Raw genomic sequence first — 23,071 nt, forward strand, 5'->3', positions numbered from 1 at the left:
TGGGAGTAAATCTTTCAAATTTTGGTGTGTCCCCCCCATTTATATTGAAGTTATAGAAGTATCCCTAATATGACCCAAGCCTAAGAGATAATATTAAAATAAAATAATATATATAAAAAAGCTTATTGGTATTAGTCATGTGCTGGCAATGGTCATAAATCATGTTCTTTTTTTATTTGATGTGTGTACACCAAATGTAATATATTACATGGCAGTTTTGAAAAATGCATCATTCCAAACATTAGCTTGCAAGCAGGATTGATTCTCATGTTATGTACGGCTAAGTCCCTTTGTTTTTAGTTTAAACTGATTTTTACAAAAAATTCCCAGGTTTTACAAAAGGTATGATTCATTTTTTTCTGATTTTTCACCCTACTTTTGTGTGATTCAAATATATAAAAATAACTTGTTTTATTAGGAGAATACAATACATAGTATCAGATACATATGTTATGATAATACATTAGTCTGTGTGTATATGCAAACCTGCCCGTTGAAGTAAGGTTATGTATTAGTCTAGAGGATACACTCGATAAACAAGCAGACATGCACGCAAGCTCTGAAGTGCATGTGCATCTGAGCATCCTGATGAATCTCAAACCCACCATGTACATATTTCAAGCTGTTAGCTGATAATGCTTTAAAGATTTGACACACAAAAATGGGAAGAAAATGAAAATCTGTATCAGAATACATTTCAGAAGTATTTGAAAGTTTAAAAAAAAAGAAACAGGAGAAAAGGGTGAAGTTGAGTGTATGGCTTACAAATGGCACGGTCCAATTACATGGACGTCATGTAAAATTAATAGCAATTTTCTAAAACACTTGTGACTGAGTTACATTTGTTTGATTTTCTGTGTGAAATAATTTGATCTCAGTGTGTTAAATGAAGGGCCTTTCCATATGCTGACCATCCTGATAAAGAACAAAGCTCATGGAAACAACTTTTAAGAAGGGAACCACTTATGAAGAATTAAAAATGAGATCTTTGAGTTAGAGTCTTTAATGCCCCACCGGTGCTTTGCATCAGTACAGTACCAAGCCAGGCAAAAGAGGGTTTGGCAGGCATACCACTGTGCCTGGTTGATGCTAAAATACTGTATGGGATCCTTGAGACCACTGACATATGGTGTAGGATATAACATCCTTCAGGCTGTTCCAATGCTTCCTGGCCACAGCACTGGGAAGCTGAATAGATTAAAAGCCATCTTTATAGCACTCATACCCTTCACCTCCATTCCCCCTGGGACCTGGTTGGTCAGGAGAATCTGGGCTATAATCGCTAGTTTTAACTAGTCTGCAGCCTGCTAATGATAAAGGATGGTCTGCACTCAGGGTATGGTCACAGAAGTAGATTTTGCTGTGATGAGATACTACTTGTGACTTTATAGCTGCTCTGGAAAGCCCTGACCATGTGAGGTGTTGGTGGTGGAGCAGAACCAAGAGTAATAATGGATGATAGTGCTGTTGGTCATGGTTTTAAACCTTGTGGATAACCTTGCAGAAATGTAATCATCTCTTGTCAGCTTGTAGAGTGTCAACTAGCTTGATTAAATTAATCTCTTAGGCTAAAAGTATAACTGTCCTCTGAAGAGTGACTGTGTAATGATGGCTTTTTGGAGATTCAGGTTTATAGTCTTTCTGGGATGTCTGTATTAAACATATTCTTTTACAAAGAGAGAGATATTTTTGTTCTCACTTCCAGTGCTGCAAACCCAACCTAGTCTCAGACAATCAAGCTGCACTCTTTCCTACTGGTACATCATCTCTAAGGTTATGCCTACCAGCAGCTGGGAGGGTGTGTCTCAGCGCAGACAGGCAAACACACACCAGCTCTGCTCAAGTAAGCATGCTAAAAATAGCAGTATGGCTGTGGTGGCATGGGCAGTAGCTTGGGCTAGTCACCTACATTTTACCTAGGACCCCAGAGGGGGACAGGTGTGGCTACTCGAGTTGTTGTAGATATACCGTAAGCGTGAAGGTTCTGCAACTCCAGTTATGCCCACAGTGGGTATGTCGACTCATTGTTTTAAAACCTACAGTAGCAGTCTCAGAGCCTAGGTCGACAGACTCAGACTTGTGGGTATTATGTTACTGTGCTAAAACCAGCTGTGTAGACATTCAGGCTTAGGCTGGGAGCTCAGGCTCTGAAACTCGCCCCTGCCATGGGCTTCAGAGCCTGAGGCCAAATGTCCGTAGGCCTGAGTTCTGAGCCTCATGGCTGCAGGTTTTGAAATGCACCCAGTGACACCAATGCAGTCCTAGCTCTCTCATTTTTAGCTGCATCACTTCTGTAGCAATACCAGGAGTAAGTCACAGTAAGTTACCCTAGCCAGGAAATCCAGCAGACACAACTGAATAGACACAGGGAGAAGATCAGCTGAGTAAGAAGATGCCATTTTTACACAGTCACTTTTCGGAGTAGAACTGAAAGTTAAACTCAGTTATGACCATTTTCTCTAGGTTGCTTTGGACAGAGACACAGGCACATACAGACAGACACCGCCACACCCATAAGGCTAAATGAACAGATTGTTCTTTTTCACCTGGTTGTCCAGGCTGCCCTCGCTCTCCCTTCTCGCCTTGTTCACCCCTAGGCCCTTGTGGCCCATGAAGCCCATCTTTTCCGGGAGGACCTCTCATGGAACTTGGTGGCCCTGGGGGACCTGCTGAAGGGAAATACATGAGTGAAAACTTGCCAAACTCCTTGCTGAGATTCTCTCAAATAATGCATTTAATTCAGAATAAACACTGCTGCTGACCTTCAAGGGAACAGATTGCATTACATCAGCTCAATAGCTTTTCATTACCTGACATGATTTAGGCGAAGGTTGGATGCATGTCAGCGGCAGGACATTTACTCCCTACAATGAAAGAGCAAATGCACTTTCAGTGCCTAGAAACCTGGCTCATGCAGCATCCTTGGTGGTTGGGTTGGAGGAAGCTGCTCACCTGTTGTCTAATCTGGAAGGAAGATCACACAATCGCCAATAGAGCTAAGTGGTGAGGGAGCCTGGGGAAGTTCTAAGAAAGGCAGTATCACTTATATGTTCCAACTCCCCAGAATGATCAGCTAGAGAGGCCACACACACACACACACGGGTTGGTGTTCACTTCAAGAGTTCCTGGATTAGATGCAAAGTTGAACACCAAGGCCCCATGTGATTGGTTCTCACTTCCAGCGCTACTGACCAGGCTGGAAAGGCATCTAGAGTCTTTAACATTTAGTTACTTTTATAGTGAAATCATGATATTCCAGAGCAACTTCATTTGCCCAAGAAGTCCCACTGACATAAAGACAAATAGGATTTGGCTCTGTAAATAGGAGTTCACTACAAGCTGGAATTGTAGTATTCACATCACATGGAAAATAATTCCAGATTTTCATTCTTCTGTACAATATGCAGAGATTATGTGTAAATGACAAAAAAGGGACTTTTAAAAACTGAAAATGAGCTCAACATGTTTGGAACAACTCCTTCGCCCTCAGCATCCCTGTAGACACATTTTGACTCCTTCATAATTACATTAGTGGTGGTTTTATAGCTAAGGGGGTGGAGTAACATTCTGAAAAACACCTAAGTAACCAAGCAGCACTAACTTTCAATGAGACTTGGGCTTTAAATTTCTGTCTCTTTCAAAATGGGACAGAAAGTGCAACAAAGTAGAATTCGGTTTATCAGATAGAAATAATGAAACACAGCAGAATATCTATATATCTGGGGCCAGTAGCCACTGTAATTACCTTGCAGTCCTGGTTCTGCTTTTAAACCAGCTTTCCTTCTCTTGCAGGCACTTTGTTCAGTCCAGGTTTGCCAGGGATTCTCTATATTCCTTCATCGTGGTCCCCAGCATGGCTGGTCACTAGCAAAAAGGCTATTGCTGTGACTACATGTAATAATTGGGGCGACATTGTTGGAGGCCAGCTGTAAAACAGAGAGTATTTACTACCCAGTGCTGAGTGGTTATTTTCAAAATTAAAAATGATTGAGAAGTATGAATTCTTTATTTCAAAATAACATTTTCTGTTTGGAACTGAAATGTTTTTAGCTTAGTCTTTCCCCCCCTGTAATACTAAGATGATTAATGTAGCTATAAAGCTTTACAAAATATACTCATCTGTCTAGACAGCAATTTTTTTTTATAAAGCTGTTGATTAACTTATCTCATTTTTTCTTGTGTGACAAGTGTAACGAGTGTATTACTTATTCAGCAATAGGTAGGCATGTCCACTACAGTGAGAAAAAAACAATCAAGATTACTCTGGGTACACTGTCTTAGTCTTAATTATTTATATTTTAAAAGGGAAAAGCAACCATTCAGACTTGTCATATAGCATCTTATAAACACTTTTGTATCAGTGGTGATTTCCTCAGTAAAAACAGACTGGAAATGTAAAGAAACTCTGAAAAAGCACCTAAAATGGGAAGTTTAAACTGAGACTTTGTTATATTTGAACTAGATTTATTTTTTTGTAATTTATAAAAAAGTTCAACTTACCTCTCAGCTCCAATGTGAAATGCAAAAAGGAGCACGATAAAGGGCCAATTTATAGGGCACGTAATTGGAGATACATTTTTGTGTCTATTGGAAATGTATCGTGTGTGTAATTGGCTATACATTTGGCCAGCAACACAGACATTTGATAAGTTACCTGGAATGATTTTTTGCTTTGATTTTCTTTATGTTTAAAGCCTTATGCAAGAACATTTGAAAAGTCAACATGCACTGATGCTTTCCTATTTTGTTGAGCTAAGATATTACATTTTAATTGGGTAAAACAGTCTTGGAGCATAAGAATAGATGATTGCAGAGATGTCTGTCATGAGTTGTTTGCAGGATATAACGTTTCCATAGATCTTCTGTTTATTCTAAATATTAAATAATTACATCTTCATTGTGATTTTAAATGTCACAGAAGAAAAATAAGCGAGAACACAGATGACTTTTATTATATACATATTATTTTCTCATATATCATAGTGTAAAAGTGTTATATGCCCATGAGTGACTGGAGCTGACAGCTCATGAGTAAGCACAATCTAACATAATAGAGACAAAGCATACAAAACAGGATACACCATCTTCACCTGTGCCCTATTCAGAGTAACTCCCAGATAGGAAATTAAATTGATGCACTAAGCTATAAGTAGATGCACCACATAATATTGTAAGGGGAATTCCATATCCCACTAAGAAGTATAGTTCAACATGATAATATGAGGGGGGAAATATCACCCACGAAACAGGAAGCCAGATTCATATTGAGATTAAATTCCTTTTACACAGCTCTGGCAGTGCACAGAGGCCTTACAAGTGGTGGAAACATACTGGAAATGGAAGACCTCTTTATATTACCTTACATTTGTATGTCCCTGGTAAAAGTTGTTCCCTTCTAGTGGCTATTTAGTGATTTATATTAAATGAGTCACTGATCGTGGTCCAGTTCACAACAGAACAAATGACTTGAATGGTGTGTTTTGTAACAACAAGAGAACCTAGTGAATATGTCGAAATGGTGACTGTCAGAGAGCATTTTTCTAGAATTTATTGACATTTATGATACTACAGGAGCTGGTATGAAAAATGTGATTCTTAAAAAGCTGGAAGATACGGGAATTGTGATAGCTGACATGAGAGGTCATGGCTATGATAATGGTGCCAATATGAGAGGAAGGAACAGAGGCTTGCAGACACGGATTTGAGAGTAAAACTCTCAAGCTTTTTTTGTCCCATGCAGTTCTCATTCATGGAACTTGGTGGTCAATGATGCAGTGTCGACTTCTAGTGAGGCTGCTGAATTTTTTAATGTAATTGAAAGAAGCTATGTATCTTTCTCTGCATCAGCTCATCAATGGCAAATTTTGAAGCAACATCTGGGAACATCCTCTCTGACACTGAAACCACTGAGTGCCACTCGATGGAAAAGTTGAGTGGAGGCGATAAAGCCTATCAAACACCAAATTGGGAAGATAGATGATGCCATAGTTGCCATTATGGAGGATAATCCTATGACAGGAACCGTTGGTGGGAGAACAGTGGCAGAGGGAAATGGAATCACCAGAAACATACATAACTTCAAATTTCTGTGTGGCTTAGTGTTGTGGCATGACATACTGTTGGAAATAAATGTTGTAAGCAAAAGACTCCAAGGTGCTGACCTTGATATATCTGGAGCAATGGAACAACTGGACAAAGCAAAGTCACACCTACAGTCTTACCAGTCAGATGAGGGATTTCAAAACGTTCTGAAGAGTGCATAGAAGTTGGCAGAGGAACTTCACACTGAAGCTATTTTTCCACCCATTCAAGAATACAAGAATCACCGAAGAAGAAGACATTTTGATTATGAGGCATGGGATAATCCCATAAGAGACTCGAAACAACAATTCAAAGTTGAATTCTTTAACCAGGTTCTAGATTGTGCAATACAGTCAGTTAAAGAATGTTTCATGCAGCTCAAGGAACACAGAAGTATATTTGGGATGTTGTATGATATCCCAAAACTCCTCACTATACCTAAAGTAGACCTACACCAGCAATGCAGGGCACTAGAGACAGTGTTCACACATGATGACATGCATGATATTGATTCGAGTGATTTAGGCGATGAACTGAAAGCCCTTTCAAAATAAATTTCAGCAGGATCTACTCCAAAGGCTGTTCTGGAACATATGTGCACAAATAAGATGACTACTCTCTTTCCAAATGCTTTTGTTGCTCTACGCATACTTCTAATACTTCCTGTAACAGTTGCCAGTGGAGAGTGCAGCTTCTCCAAGCTGAAGTTAATGAAAACACATCTACGCTCCACAATGATACACCAGAGGCTGGTTGGCCTTGCAACTATCTCAATAGAGCATAAGATGGCCCAGATTGTGGATCTTCAGGAAGCAGTTCAAATCTTTGCAACCAAGAAGGCATGGAAAGCACCACTTTGATTATTCAAACAGATAAAAATGCCAGTGTTTACTATGCACACAAAAAAAGTTACATTTGCTGTTCAGGCATTTGAAAGTTAAGTGTTACTTAAAATTTTTGGACAAGGTATTTTAAATTGTTAGTTCTCCTTTATTGGGGTAGGTAGTAGAGCAGTACCATGAGAGTAGTAGGACAGGAAGAAGGCAGAATTGAGACCTTTCAAAGTTTTGGCCCAAGCTAGGGGCATGGGGGCATCATTTGAGCTCCCCACCTCGGGTGCCAAAATGTTGTGGGCCGGCCTTGAGGTGGGGCTAGAAATAGCAAGTCAGGACTCTTGGGTTTCATTCCAAGTTCTGAAGGGGAGAATCCTCTAGTGTTAATAGACCCTGTCATAAACAGATGGTTAAAGGTTATGTCTCTTTTACCTGTAAAGGGTTAAGAAGCTCAGTGAACCTGGCTGACACCTGACCAGAGGACCAATGGGGGGGACAAGATACTTTCAAATCTTGGTGGAGGGAAGTCTTTTTTTGTGCTGTTTTTTTGTTCGTTGTTCGCTCTTGGGGCTAAGACGGACCAGACGTACACCCAAGTTTTCTCCAATCTTTCTGAATCAATCTGTCATGTTTCACAATAGTAAGAACTAGCCAGGAAAGGCAGATTAGTCTTATGTTTGTTTTCTTAACTTGTAAATGTGTATTTTGCTGGAAGGATTTTTACCTCTGTTTGCTGTAACTTTGAATCTCAGGCTGGGGGAAGTCTTTCTAGTCTATATGAATCTGAATACCCTGTAAGCATTTACCATCCTGATTTTACAGAGATAATTTTTACTTTTTTCTTTCTTTAATTAAAAGCTTTCTTTTTAAGAACCTGATTGATTTTTCCTTGTTTTGGAATCCAAGGGATTGCGTTTAAACTCACCAGGGATTAGTGGGGGTGGGGAGGAGGAAGGAAGGGAATGGTTAATTCCTCTTTGTTTTAGCTCCAAGGAGTTTGGATCTGTATAGTTTCCCAAGGCAACCCAGGGAGGGGAAAGTCTGGGGGAGGGGAAAGGAGGGGGAATGGTTTATTTCTCCTTGTTTTAAGACCCAAGGGGTTTGGGTCTTTGGTTTCCCAGGGAAGGTTTTGGGGGAACAAGAAGTGTGCCAAACACTATATTTTGGCTGGTGACAGCGTAGTACATTTAAGCCAGTAATTAAGCTTAAAAGTGATCATGCAGGTGCCCACTTTTTGGACGCTAAGTTTCAGAGAGGGGAAAAGACCTTGACAACCCATCTGCCCCATCCCTCCCACAAGCCTGTTTGTCCCCCTCTCTTCCTATGTACTCCCTGCCCAAATCCTGCCTTATTCTTCCACTGTTCCTATCCAGGCCTATTTAGGATAAGCACAGACGCATCTGTCAGGGACACTCCATAAGAACATAAGAATGACCCTACTGGGTCAGACCAAAGGTCCATCTAGCCCAGTATCCTGTCTACCGACAGTGGCCAGTGCCCTAGAGGAAATGAACAGAACAGGTAATCATCAAGTGAACCATCCCCTGTCGCTCATTCCCAGTTTCTGGCAAACAGATGTTAGGGACGCCATGCCTGCCCATCCTTGCTAAAAGCCATTGATTGGACTTCTCCTCCATGAATTTATCTAGTTCTTTTTTGAACCCTGTTATGGTCTTGGCCGTCACAACATCCTCTGGCTAGGAGTTCCACAGGTTGACTGTGCATTGTCTGAAGAAATACTTCCTTTTATTTGTTTTAAACCTGCTGCCTATTAATTTCATTTGGTGACTCCTAGTTCTTGTGTTATGAGAAGTAGTAAATAACACTTCCTTATCTACTTTCTCTACACCAGTCATGATTTTATAGCCCTCAATCATATCTCCCCTTAGCAGTCTCTTTCCAAGCTGAAAAGTCCCAGTTTTATTAATCTCTCCTCATACAGAGAGATTTCCCTGTTCTGAACCTTTTCTAATATATCTTTTTTTGAGATGGGGAGACCACATCTGCATGCAGTATTCAAGATGTGGGTGTACCATGGATTTATATAGAGGCAACATGATATTTTCCATCCTAATTTCTATCCCCTTAATTATTCCCAGCATTCTGTTCACTTTCTTGACTGCCACTGCACATTGAGTGGATGTTTTCAGAGAACTATCCACAATGATTCCAAGATCTCTTTCTTGAGTGGTAACAGCTAATTTGGACCCCATAATTTTATATGTATAGTTGGGATTATGGTTTCCAATGTGCATTACTTTGCATTTATCAACATTAAATTTCATCTGCCGTTTTATTGCCTAGTCACCCAGTCAATCCACTCTCACAATGGGCCCCTGACAAACTCTCATTCTGTCCACAGAGCTCTTCCTGGCCTCAGACAGCAAGAGGCCAATGGCCACCCTACATGATTCAGCAAAGCATGTAAGGGCATGTGATATGCTCAGGTGAACCTGGACTCCATCTTGGGTCAGTAACTTTCTGCATAAAGGTGCTGTCTGCTTTGTTTGGGACGGTAATATTCCATGTATATGGCAGAGGATATAAGAAGACACCTGAAACAGCTCCATGTTGCCACTCTCCTGCTATGGACTGTGGATTTATAACTAAAAGGAGCATCTCGAACTATGGCTTGAGGTCCTTTCAATCTTTTGGAAGTGATCAGACAGACTTTGCAAGCCAGCAGTCTATAAAATCAGTGTTACAGACATGATACAAGGACTTCATAATCATTTGCATGTATATGATCTATTAACCATTTATCATTCTCTTCTTTTCTTTTATTATTAAATCTTTAGTTAGTTACTAAGGATTGGCTGACAGCATGACATTTGGTTAAGATCTGTGTTATATATTGACCTGGGGATATGGGTCTGATCCTTTGGGCTTAGAAAGAACCTCACATATGGTGAAATGGGTTTTCAATAACCTCTCAATATATTAGACTGGGATGCCCACATGGGAGCTAAGGGCTGGAATTCCTATAGATTCATATTCATAGATTCATAGACTCTAGGACTGGAAGGGACCTCGAGAGGTCATCAAGTCCAGTCCCTTGCCCTTATGGCAGGACCAAATACTGTCTAGACCATCCCTGATAGACATTTATCTAACCTACTCTTAAATATCTCCAGAGATGGAGGTTCCACAACCTCCCTAGGCAATTTATTCCAGTGTTTAACCACTCTGACAGGAACTTTTTTCCTAATGTCCAACCTAAACCTCCCTTGCTGCAGTTTAAGCCCATTGTTTCTTGTTCTATTTTTAGAGGCTAAGATGAACAAGTTTGTTCCCACCTCCTTATGACATCCTTTCAGATACCTGAAAACTGCTATCATGTCCCCTCTCAGTCTTCTCTTTTCCATACTAAACAAACCCAGTTCTGTCAGCCTTCCTTCATAGGTCATGTTCTCTAGACCTTTTCTTGTTGCTCTTCTCTGGACCCTCTCCAATTTCTCCACATCTTTCTTGAAATGTGGTGCCCAGAACTGGTCACAATACTCCAGCTGAGGCATGACCAGTGCAGAGTAGAGCGGAAGAATGACTTCTCATGTCTTGCTCACAACACACCTGTTAATGCATCCCAGAATCACATTTGCTTTTTTTGCAACAGCATCACACTGTTGACTCATATTTAGCTTGTGGTCCACTATAACCCCTAGATCCCTTTCTGCCATACTCCTTCCTAGACAGTCTCTTCCCATTCTGTATATGTGAAACTGATTGTTCTTTCCTAAATGGAGCACTTTGCATTTGTCTTTATTAAACTTCATCCTGTTTACCTCAGACCATTTCCCCAATTTGTCCAGATCATTTTGAATTTTGACCCTATTCTCCAAAGCAGTTGCAATCCCTACCAGTTTGGTATCATCTGCAAACTTAATAAGCGTACTTTCTATGCCAATATCTAAGTTGTCGATGAAGATATTGAACAGAGCCGGGGGATAAAGTTTGGTTTCTGGTTAAACAATGTGGTACTGCAGAAGCTGTTTTGTTACTGGTTGGGTGAATCTAATTAAAGAATAAACCAGTTTTTGGGGATTGCCTGCCCAAGGCCCTCAATCACATCAATGATGGGGTGTTTACACTAAGGAGGAAAAGGAGTTGTTTAGAGCCGGTCCAACTGGGAGTAATGGGATGAAGTCTGGCACAGGGGAAAATTTGGGCTAAATAGCAGGAAACATTTCTTAATCTTGACTCTATTTGAATGTGTATGGTCTCCAAGGGAAGTGGTGAAGGTACCATTGGTTTAGATATTTCAAATTGGATTGGAATTCCAATTGGAGATCACTGGAGAACCACTGGCCGTGGTTCGCTGCTCCAGGCCAATGGGAGCTGCTGGAAGCAGTGGCTAGTACGTCCTTCGGCTCGTGCCACTTCCAGTAGCTCCCATTGGCCTGGAGCAGCAAACTGCAGGCAGTGGAAGCTACGATTGGCCAGACCTGCAGACACAGCAGGTAGATAAACCGGCCTGGCCCACTAAGGGCTTTCCCTACACAAGTAGTGTCCCAAGTTTGGGAAACACCATTATTGGGGATAACCCTGTCATGATACCCTGAACAACAGACTAGATATTACCTATTTGGTTATTATTATCATAGTGTATGAAAGTTTTAGAAAGTGAGCTTGCTATAAATAGGCAAATTCAAAGATCAGTCTGGAATTAAGCCTATTATAACTATTGGTTCATAATAGAGGTCTGTCATTAAAGATAACAAAAGCTAGACAGGTTCCCAACTAGAAGTCAAATACACTTAACTTCCTGATTATCAAATCTTTCTCTGAAAAAAATCTCTTTTGAATAAATATTTAATCACTGCTTGCTGATGCTTCTTGGAACATTTAATTAAACTTTACACAGCTGAGTACCAATACGAAATTTTATGTGCTTTTGTCTCAAAAATTACAGGGCAAATATCAAATTATAAACTTTAATACATCAGTTCACATAACAACCACTCCAGTAGTGACCAGGAGAAGGTAATAATCGTATTAATGATGGTTGAACCTGAAAAAGATTAGAAAAGGCCTCTGAACTTCAAGTGTTTATCCAAATTCGTTTCAGTGCATTCTAGGAGTCAAGAAACGGCACATTTGGGGAGGTTCAAAAAGGAACAGTACAATAAACCTTGTCCATCTCAGATATAGACAGTTGGGTCTCTGAGATCTAGAGTGTCCTTCATTTTTTTCTTATTACTATTTTTGCATTACATTAGTACCGAGACGCATACACATATTAAGAGACAACCTTTGTGCCCAATAGCTTTCATTCCAAACAGACAGGAAAAGCAAAGAATGGGAGGGGAAACAGACCCAGTGAAGGGAAACAACTCACCCAAAGTCACACAGCTTGTCAGTGGCAGAACAAGAAACAGAACCATGACTTCAGTGGCACCAAGATTTCTCCCAAGTTCTCAAGTCCCAGTTCAGCCTAGTGAACCACACTGTCTCCCTAGGTGTTTTTCAGCACCTGAACAGGCAGATTACTTTGCACACCAGTAGCTGCATCATTAAAAAGCACCACAAAACATCACTTCTTTCATGGTATCCCATGCATCCACAGCAAAGAAAAAAGGTCACTGGGGAGATGCAGGTACTCAGGCTGAACCCTATGTTAAGTCACCCACAGCAGCCTCAGCATCAGACTTTGGTTTTGGTACTATGTTGAAATCCTACAAAAGGGGCAGATTTCCTGCTTTTTCCAGGTCCGTGTCTGATTTTGGAAGTATAACCCCTCTTAAACCTATTTATCAGAAGGACAGGTGTTATCCAGCAATTGTCATATAAGAAAGGAAAGTCCTTCCAGCTGTGTACCAAATGGTAAAATCAACTAAGTGGCTATGCTGTAATAATCAAAGATAGATAAAGCCAAGAGAATTTTGTTTGCAGAAGAGTAAATCTTCCTTCTTCATAGAATCTATGCCATTCTAATTGGCATATATCATAACTATAACGGGAAGGTTAACAACCCTTCTGTGTACAATACTATAAAATCCCTCCTGGCCAGAGATACCAAAATCCTTTTACCTGTAAAGGGTTAAGAAGCTCAGGTATCCTGGCTAACACCTGACCCAAAGGACCAATAAGGGGACAAGATACTTTCAAATCTTGTGGAGGGCAATGAGGGGAAGGCTTTTGTTTGTGCTCTTTGTTTTGTTCACTCTTGGGACTAAGAGGGACCGGACATCAATCCATGCTCTCCAAATCTTTCTGAACAAGTCTCTCATATTTCAAACTTGTAAGTAATAGCCAGGAAAGGCATATTAGTTTATCTTTGTTTTTCATTTGTGAATGTTCCTTTGCTAAAGGGACGTTTATCCTTGTTTTACTGTAACTCTGAAACTAAGGCTAGAGGGGGTTCCTCTGGGCTCTTTGAATCTGATTGCCCTGTGAAGTTATTCTCCATTCTGATTTTACAGAGATGATTTTTACCTTTTCTTTTTAATAAAAGCCTTCTTTTAAGAACCTGACTGATTTTCCCATTGTCCAAAGATTGAGGAGTTTGAGTCTTTGATCACTTTGTAACAATTGGTTAGGATATTATTCTCAAGCCTTCTGAGGAAAGGGGGTGTAAGGGCTTGGGGGGATAATTTGGGGGACGAGGAACTCCCCCACTTTCTACTTCTTAAATCACTTCATGGTGGCAGAGTATCAGGTTTTAACTTAAGCTGGTACAAATAAGCTTAGGGGGCTTTCATGCGGGTCCCCATATCTGTATCCTAGAGTTCAGAGTGGGGAAGGAAACTTGACAGCACATTTTTAGCCAAAACAACTGTTCAACAATAGAGGTTATTTTGCAAGTGAAGATTCAACATTTTGAAGTTCACATAATGGACATATCAAGAGTTGTTATTCTATGCCAGTTTTGAAGTAGCAGTCATGTTGCACATTCTTAGACTGGCTGGAGACCTTTGCTGTGTATTGGCCTGTACAAGGGACCCCTTCTTTACTGACAAAAACTACTCCATTCCCTAATATTGGAACGCAAAAGTTTTGCTGAAACACAGCGTATGAATTGGCCATACAGAGGAGTCCCTACAGTGTGGGATATGAAAAAGATCACTTCCCGACATGGTGTAGAGTCCAACACTATGCAGGCTCCCTGTGTAGCAACATCTAGCATGATCTTGGGAAAATAAGAAGCTAGGATCAGTGTCTATTACTTTGTATATCTTGTTGTACCTCCTTTTCTCCCTGAATTGGTGAGAGAATGGTTTGAGGACACTCCTGGGAAGCTGTGTACAGGGAGATTTTTGGCAAACCAGTAAAGTGCCTGAAACCACTATTGCTCACTGCTAAAAGCAGCCAAGTCAGTAGGCCGTAAAATGGACATGCAGCAGCCTCAGCTTGACTAAGACAGGAGGGGAGGGGGTTTTGGGTGCCACAGAAAAGGCAGCTTGACCCTACATCCTTCCTGATAAGAATTGTTTTGAAATTGCTGATACATGCATTTTAGAAGAGCAGGATGTGCCCTCAGGAATGTTTGTTAACGCTCAAGGCTGCGAACTCTCCGGAAAAACCCGCACCTGGTTAATCAATGATCAGAAGGAAACCTCTTGCTTTACCATTGAAACTGCTTGCTTAACAAGTTTTCTTTAAGGGACATGTCATTGTGTAACTAATATATAAATAAGGGGGGAAATTCTGAGGGAGTGGGACTCTTCTGGACTCTCCCTCTGGATACATCTTGCGGTCCTCACTAGCTGATGGAAGATTTGGCCACCGGAAGCCTGCTGCTATGCCACTCGAGAGCCACACTTAGCTTCAGTAATTGTTGGGGTGTTTTACTAACCTGTTGCAGATGTGTAAGTGCTTGAGACTAAGTAAAGTTTAGCTTTAAGTGAAAGCACTCTTGTGTTGTCCTGTTTGTGCCAGTCATCTATCATTTGGACAGCTATGTCTCCCCTGATTTATTTCCTGACACCACCTCGCACAGAGTAAAAGTTACCAGGAGCTTTGGGTTGAAAGAACCTCAGGTAACAGCTGCTCCACTCTGGCTCCACAGGATGGGGAAGCATTTGAGAAATTTCTTACTCTTACTGCTTTTTTCTTACCCCCCTCTTCTCAAACCTTGCCTTTGCTTGTCTGATGATGGTGGTCAGATGTGCACGTGGTTTGTGTGGGTGTGTAAAATCTATTCAGTTTACACATCGGAATGATATTGTTTGTCCAGTGGTTAGTATGATATAGAAGAGTCTTGATAGAACTAAAATACTGTAAATGACTATTTCTATAGTGCTATAGGGGAACATGGTATTTGACACACAAATACAAAATGAACAGCTTGCAGTATAGCTAAATGATCTATGATTTCCAGGGTTTTCGTTGTGGTCTCCCCTTATAATAACTGAGTTGAATTTTATTGCAGGGTTTCATATTACACAGTATGGCCTCAGTCTTGCAAAGAGATGCATATAGGTGGATCCACCATGTATTTCTCCACTGAAGTATGCCTGTGTGCATTTCCTTCCAGGATTGAAACCTGTTCCTCTAATGTTGTTGCATAGTATATGCTGCATTATCTAGGCATGTAACTACAATGGAATGTACAAAGTTATCTTAGCATGGGACTCCTCAAACACACTAAGCCAAACCCTGAAGTCCTTATCTGGAGCTTAATCAGCCACAGTGAGACAAGGCAGAGTTTGGTTACTATAATTAACCCTCTCTCAAATTAGGTATAGTTCTAGTTACAAATTGATCACCTTCAGTAGTTACTGTTTCCTTAGTAAGCATGAGGAAGGAAAATATTACATCATGATTTTGTTTCTCTCAGATAAAATAATCACAGAAGACGTTAGCTATATTGCTGAGAGAACAGACTCCTGTTTATGTTTGAGACACAGAATATTGCATGGACTCTGCACTATGAAATAACTGAAAGGAAATGCTTTAAAATTCACAGATAGTGAGGCGGTACTGGTTGCATTTTTTATCATTCCAGCCTCCATCGGTGTACATCTCCACACAGTTTTCCCCTCCTTTGCCATTTGGCTCATGAGCACGCCAGTTGGTATAATTCAGAGGTTTCCCATCCAGATACCGGAATTCACCTGGAACATCACTCTCCCTTATGCCCAGATAAGCGTATCTGTTAAACTGTTTCACAATATCCAAAATAGCATCGTTTTCCTCCTGATTCTTGGGGGTGGAGATGGAGCCACCAGCATGTTCACATGCTTTTAATGTGGTTTCAAAATTGACTTCTTTCCCATTGGTAGCGAGAATTTTTTCCCCCACTTCTGTTATTTTTCCTTCCAAAGTAAGGACTGCAAAGGAAAGTGAAAAGATCTGGTTGGTTTTTTATCTTATTTTATACTGTCTATGTTCCTACTATACTCCTGGGAAGGGAGAAAAACCATGAGGAAATGAAAGAAAGGAAAAGAAGAGAACATTACAAATAGAAAGGGGAAAGAAGGAGGAAAATATAAAGGGAGGAAGGAAAGAAAATTGAAAAGAGACAGAGGAAAAGAGTGAAGAGGAGAAAAGGAGGAGCTACCTCTGTCGCAATCGTACCAACTCATTAGTTTTTTCAGTGAGTCTGTATAATTCTTCACCTATGGACATCTGTCTCTCCTCCTACAACCTAAACGTGCTCCACTCCCATATACTAAATACAGTTTCAGACCTGCTCTGTTATGTGCAATCAAATTTTAACAAGGGAAAAGGAAAGTAATTTTGACAAAATCTTTGATTTTTCTCCCCAATTTTCCCCAACAGCTCTAATGACTACACTACCCCAAAGTGTATTGAGAATATAAGCACTACTGACATCATACAACTGCCTCAGTTTCAATGGATTCCCAAGAGTTCAACTATAACACACAACAAAATCCTTTCTAAGAAGATTTTTTAAAGCAATTTGAATGAATGTGAGTGGTGTTTCCTTAAAGGTCCTTGCTACTCGGGGAGAATCAGGCCCTGTGTAAGCTCAGCAGAGGTCTCATCTGCTTTGGAGAACAACTGTAAGAAACCTATGTAGATCCTCTTGCTGAGGGAACGGGCCCTAAGCAGTCTCCTATTAGGGATTTGTGCTTCTCCAGATGGAGCTCAGTTCCTGTGAGTAGCCTCTCCAGATGATCTGTTTCAAAAAGTACTGAGCCGCACACCTCACCTTGCATGTTTCTTGCCCCTTCTCATAAATAAACCAATGGAGAATTAGACAAAAGGGGGTAACTTTTCTGCTCTGTTAAGACTTGCAGATTCCACTCCTTAAAGTGAGAGTGGCACATTAATCAGTTCGTCATGGTGAGGGAAACCTACTCCCACAAAGCAACATGTACAAGCAAGAGAAACTGCAATAGCCTGCTTGATGTGTATCTCCACGTGCTGCCCTACATGCTGGACATGCACAGTACAGTTCTTTGCACTATGCTGTGCCTAGTTCATTTTGATTCTAGTCTATGTAAGTTCTGATACTCCATTCATACATGGAGTATGCAGAATGCTCAGTATATTGTATAGTTCTAAGCACCCGTCTATGTCCCATCTTATGGACAGCCTTTTGCATTGCACTATATATTGCATAGACACACACACTGAATCTTTCTTGCATGGCTTCCATTACTGTAATATCTGAGTGCCTCACAAATTATCTTTACAACACCCTTGTGAGGCAGGGCAGTGCTATTATCCCCATGTTATAGTACTGAGTGACTTGCCTAGAGTCATATAAGATATTTGGGGCAGAGCAGGTACTGAACCCTGGTCTCCCACATCTCAGGCTGGGCTGCTGGATCAGCTTTCCTGTCCTTCCAATGTGCAACAAACATCTCAGTATACTTAAATTGGTGTTTGGAAGTAAATTTTGGTGAGGAAAGTTTTAGAATGGCATACAATTTTTGAAATGTAACTTACTTTAAGTTGGGCTATCATGGTTCATTTTGTACATTGCATTTTACACAAGTTGTGAGGAAAAGCAGAAAGATTACCTCCTTCCAGTCTGCTAATTCGATGTGTTAAAACGTGGAGGCTTTCTTGCACTTCAGGATCGACAGAAGCAGGCAGGCCTAGAGATAATAATAATTATACAATCGACTTCACTGATATGAAAAATGCATCGTATACAATTAATAATAATTTTCCAAAATTGTTTTGCCCTTGATGTATGTCAGTTTCATTTTCTGTGGTGGAAAATTCTACTTCCCTGAATTTATATATTTTCAAAGAAACCCTATCACATATTGATTGTTCTTATACATAATATATAAAGTATATGCCTGTTGAAACTCCAGACAGTTTCAACTACTGGAGAGTAGTTACTTAAAGCACATTACATGTGAAATAAGATCAATTTTTCTAATCTGAAGTCTTTTGTGTATGTGAAATCCATGAAAGTGTTAATATTTTAGAAACTGTAGGCTGAACCAATCAGAACTTGCTCTGATTTAAATTTGCAACTTGACAGCCATAATCTAAAACTTTTGTGGGGGTGGACTTCCTGTGATATTGAACAGAACTGAAATTTTCTTCTCTGTTTCCTTTATGGTCAGTTAAACTAATAGTTTTTCAGTATGCTTCTATCTGAATGGTGACTGCAAAAATGTCATTGTAGGTTCTTTCCAAGATGACATATGACATATTCATAGTTTATAGATACAGATATTTTAAGAACAAAACCAAAAAAACTCCCAGCATGCAAGTTTTTAATGGGATCTGAGAATCAAGCTGGTTGTTTTTTTCATACAAAATCATCACCAGTAATAAAACTTCCGCAGGTGAAATTATGCCATCAGTGACACTTGTACAGTCCCATTGCCATCAGCGGGGTAGCATAACTGTAACCTGATTGGAACTCAATACAGAATTCTGTTGCTGCTGCACAAGGAGGAATAGATTCCTTCTCAGTGTCTCGGAGCTGTGCTGGCTCTGCTTTTGTAAGACGAGTAAAAGGTAGTAAAACGTATTTGAGTCAATACAGTCAGGAGATCTGATAGGTACAGGAAGCAGTTCAGCTGAATAACAAAGGCACCATTTTTACAGTCTCTTCTAATAGCAGAACTTCACTTAAATAGACTCAGTTATTTTCCCCTGGACAGCTTTATACACAGCACAAGTGTCCAGTTTTTTTTGGACTAAACAAAGATTTGTCTTATTCACCTTGTAGTCCAGGCTCCCCTCTCTCCCCCTTGTTGCCTTTTTCACCCTGGGGTCCTTTCATCCCAGGAACCCCATCTCTTCCAGGAAGACCTGGCATGCCACTTGGTGGCCCCTGAGGACCTGGAGAAGAGAAGCACACAAATGAAAAATGTACAAAATATAGGAAATTCAGAATAAACATAGGTTTAACAGATGCTGGCCAGCAAAGCAATAAACTGCATTGTGCTTCTGAATAACTTCATTAATGCACAAGCCTCAGGTGACTGTTGGCTTCATAACAGAGGCAAAACACTGGCTCCCTGGAATGAGCAACCAAATGCATGTTAGGAGCCCAACTACTTCAATCTTGGAGCATCTTTGGTGACTGAGCCGGAGAAAACTTCTGACCTGCCTTTTTGCATGGAAGGAACCTTGCACAAAGCAAAAATCAGCACCTGCAGGTGGTGCATTAATCGACTGATGGTGCATACCACCCGTTGGCTTCAACAACCTGAGAAGTGCATCAGGAACCTAATTAATACTCTGACTTGTAATTGCTTCCTGGTATTACATTTTCATGAATTCATTTTAAAAACCAGTTTTGTTGAGTATTATAGAAAGTATCCTTCTGCATGAAAAGTAGTTCCCAACTGAAAGGGTAATAGAAAAGAGATGGGGAAAGTTATGCTTGTGAATGCTTCATCAATTTTCTGCCCTAATTCTCTCTTATTTTAAGAATACCCTGTACTGTTGCCTTCTCTCTTATGACCAAGAAATCAGTTGTAGTTTATGCTCAACGCCACTTTCATCTAATTTTCTTGCAAAAAAAAAATGAATGTGGACTATAGACCAGCATCCCATTCAACTTTTACACTGGGAAGCAGGTTTAAAAATGGTTGAAGGAGCCACAAACCTGTAAGGGAAGCTTGTCACATGGAAGGAGACAAATTAACAGTTGGAGCTGAGTGGGAGATTGTTTCCACAGGAGTCTTTGAGATATCAGTTTTCTTTCTTGTCCGAAATCAGGACAAAAAAGTAGAAATCAGAACTAAGTCAAAAAAAAAAGTTTGGATCATGTCAACTGAAGTGTTTTATTTCTATAATTTCAAAACCTTTTCGTTTTGACCTTTTTATGCCCCTCACTTTTTTGCACTACAACTCAACTAAAAAAATTGAAACAAAAACTGAGTTTGAGCCAAAACCCAAACTTTTCTTGTAAAAAATATGAAAATTGGATCATTTTTGAATTGTGAGATTTGTCAAACCATTATGGTTTTGACAAATTGACATTTTATGACAAAAAAAATTGTCAGAAAATTCCTAACCAGCTCTAATAAAATTGCCACATTTTCTCCGTCAGCTTCTCACTCTTCTGCCAAAGAACTGCTTTTGTTTCCCTCTCATTTCCACAACATTAATGTTCCTCCTACTCCACACCATGGGGAGTTGTTGCAGCAGCAGAAGTTCACTACAAGTTGGAACTACAGAACAAATTTCACTCTCAGCAGAAATTCACTGTATTTACTGACTTCACCCTGTGGATTAAATAGAACTCACCATTTCTTTATTTCATCTGACTCAAGGAAACAGGTGATAAACCATCTAGTTTACTAAGCATATTAGTCAACACAGCAATACATCCATTTAAAAGGAGAGATAACCACTGACCATACCTGGTGGGCCTGGGTCTCCTTTCATACCATCTCTTCCATCTCTTCCAGGCAGTCCATTGGCTCCTGGGGTGCCAGGGATTCCAGGAGTTCCTGCACACTTCTCCTCAGCATGACACGTCACCAGAAAAAAAACCGCTGCTGCAAATATGTGAAGTGACTGGAGTGACAGCATTGTTCAGGCCAGCTACAAAAGCAAATTGTATTTACCATGCAACTCTGCACTGAGAAAAATAGGAGCTGATTTATGCTAACTGGAAATAATGAAGAAGTGGTCATTGTTAGATTCAAATTTGACCTTGAATGAAGTCTTCAATTTGGGATTAAATCTTTCAAGTTTTGTCCCCCACCTCCTCTCCATTTAAAATTGAGGTTATGGAAGCATCCCTAAAATGACCCAATCCTGAGAGATAAGATCAATTAGTCATTTGCTGGCAATGGTCATAAATCATGCTTTTTTTTCTTAATTTGGTGCGTGTAAATCAAATGCAATATATTACACGGCAGTTTTGAAAAATGCATCATTCCAAACATTAACTTGCAAGCCGGATTGATTATCATTCTATGTGTGGCTAAGTCCCTTAGTTTTCAACTGATTTTTACCAAAATATTTTTGGTTTTACAAAAAGTATGATTTATTTTTTTCTGATTTTTCATCCTACTTTTGTATAATTCAAATATATAAAAATAACTTGTTTTATTAGGAAAATACAATACATAGCATGAGATACATATATTATGATAATACATTAGTCGGTGTGTATACGCAAACCTGCCTGTTGAAGTAAGGCTATGTATTAGTCTAGAGGATACACTCAATAAACAAGCAGACATGCACGCAAGCTCTAAAGTGCCTGTGCATCTGAGTATCCTGATGAATCTCACCCACCACGTACACATTTCAAGCTGTTAGAAGTTAATGCTTTCAAGATTTGACACACTAAAATGGGAAGAAAATGTAAATCTGTATTGAATACATTTCAGAAGTATTCAAAAGTTAAAAAAAATCCCAAAACAGGAGAAAAGGATGAAGTTGAGTGTATGGCTTACAAATGGTGTGGCCCAATTATTAAATGAAATATTTATAGGGTAATAGTTCTAAATCTACAACAGTAAACTGTTTATTCAAATGAAAAGTTTTGTTTGGGGATTAGTGATATATTGTTTTCTAAACTCAGAGGTGGCATTGTGTTTTGAGTTCTGTTTTAGTTCTGAAGCAAACCACATGGAGGAACGAAATTCAAAGCATTAATCTACTGAATGCTTTTTCCCTGTCTTTCCACCCACCAAAATAAACCCGGACATTTACCGAGTCAATGCCACTGCCCATGGCCCTGTGGTTACAGTGCTGTTTTCAGTGAGCTGGCTGGCTCAAAGCTAGCTCTGGTACACCTACATGTTGTGTCCCAATTGCAGTGTAGCGATACCCTAATTCTTGCTCTTTCTCTCTCTCCTCATTCTTAAAACCCCAGCATTTTTCAAGCAACTCCATATCTGATGAAATCACTAATATGAGTAGACTAGAATAGTAACAATAAAGGTAAATATAGAAAAGCATTTGAAAATATAATAGAAAATGCAGCATGGCCTAAGTGAAGTTCTTTGTTGTTTTATAAAGAGTTCACTCACCCTTCTTCTCTGAAGTAGAATGAAAAAAAAGTCCTCAAAAGTCTCATTTATATAATATGCTATTTGATAACACACACCTGCATACCAAAGTGGAGGCTTGATAAGTATAATTTGAATGATTCTTTTTTGTTTTGTTCACACACTTAATTTGTTACACAAATATTTAGAAAAATTTCAGGAACTGTGAGAAGCTGGTTTCCTCAATTGTAGTAATAAGTTATGTTTTAATGGAGAAAAAAAACTCAAGCAGAACAGGTAATCTCTAAAGATGTTTTTGGAGTTAATTCAAAGAATACAAAGTTTTCATGGAACTTTCATCTCATTTCTAAATAAACCTTGTTATTGTTCAAAAGATTACAAGGAAGGATGGGCAGGTAGCTAAGGGAGGGAGTGTGTGGCCTAGTGGTAGCACACCGGACTGGGACTCACGAACACAGGACACTAGTTCCAGCTATGCTAGTGGTCTGATGGGTGGTGTTGGGCAAATCACTTCCCCTTCTCTGTGCCTCAGTTTCCCCCAGCTATAAAAGGGGAATAATGATATTGATTTCCTTTGTAAAACCCTTTGAGACCTACAGGTAATGATCACTAAGGCCCAGGTGTTGTTTTTAAGGCAATGGACCAGAACTCATAAGGTGTAGGTTCCATTTCAGGCTCTGCTAAAGACTTCCACTGATAACCTGGGCAAGGCACTTCATTTTAAAGATGGAAAACTAAGGCACAGAAAAATTATGTTAATACTACTTTCTTTCTCCCATCCTTTGGCTGACTTGTCTGTCC

General features: G+C 39.9%; 2 protein-coding genes and 1 long non-coding RNA gene across 5 annotated transcripts in view; 1 reads left to right on the forward strand and 2 right to left on the reverse strand.

Moving 5' to 3' along the window:
- The window catches only part of LOC115655442 (collagen alpha-5(IV) chain-like), a 25,482-nt gene extending 22,848 nt beyond the window's left edge, over positions 1 to 2,634 (reverse strand). For all 3 annotated transcript variants that reach the window (XM_030570893.1, XM_030570892.1, XM_030570891.1), the window contains exon 1: positions 2,547 to 2,634. The gene's annotated coding sequence lies outside the window, so the exon portion shown is untranslated. The remainder of the gene's footprint in view (positions 1 to 2,546) is intronic.
- Positions 526 to 21,661, forward strand: LOC115655447. Its single transcript, XR_004001391.1, has 3 exons — positions 526 to 703; positions 18,965 to 18,971; positions 21,647 to 21,661. It is a non-coding gene; the product is annotated as an uncharacterized LOC115655447 (long non-coding RNA).
- On the reverse strand, positions 15,717 to 20,878 carry LOC115655441 (pulmonary surfactant-associated protein A-like). The gene is made up of 4 exons (XM_030570890.1): positions 20,666 to 20,878; positions 19,014 to 19,133; positions 17,846 to 17,923; positions 15,717 to 16,183 (listed from the first exon to the last, which is right to left on the reverse strand). The coding sequence occupies exons 1-4, from the start codon at positions 20,835 to 20,837 to the stop codon at positions 15,807 to 15,809; spliced, it is 747 nt and encodes a 248-aa protein (XP_030426750.1). The 5' UTR covers positions 20,838 to 20,878; the 3' UTR covers positions 15,717 to 15,806.
- Positions 21,662 to 23,071: the final 1,410 nt, after the last annotated feature.

Source organism: Gopherus evgoodei, chromosome 7 (genome assembly GCF_007399415.2).
Source record: "Gopherus evgoodei ecotype Sinaloan lineage chromosome 7, rGopEvg1_v1.p, whole genome shotgun sequence".
Lineage (NCBI taxonomy): Eukaryota > Metazoa > Chordata > Testudines > Testudinidae > Gopherus > Gopherus evgoodei.

Bases quoted from the DNA above. Each gene is read 5' to 3' on its own strand.
- LOC115655441 (XM_030570890.1), bottom strand. From the start codon at position 20,837: ATGCTGTCACTCCAGTCACTTCACATATTTGCAGCAGCGGTTTTTTTT. The intron at 19,134-20,665 runs GTATGGTCAGTG...TCTCTTCTCCAG, and splicing joins AGGAGACCCAGGCCCACCAG to GTCCTCAGGGGCCACCAAGT. The intron at 16,184-17,845 runs GTAATCTTTCTG...TTTCCTTTGCAG, and splicing joins AATTAGCAGACTGGAAGGAG to TCCTTACTTTGGAAGGAAAA.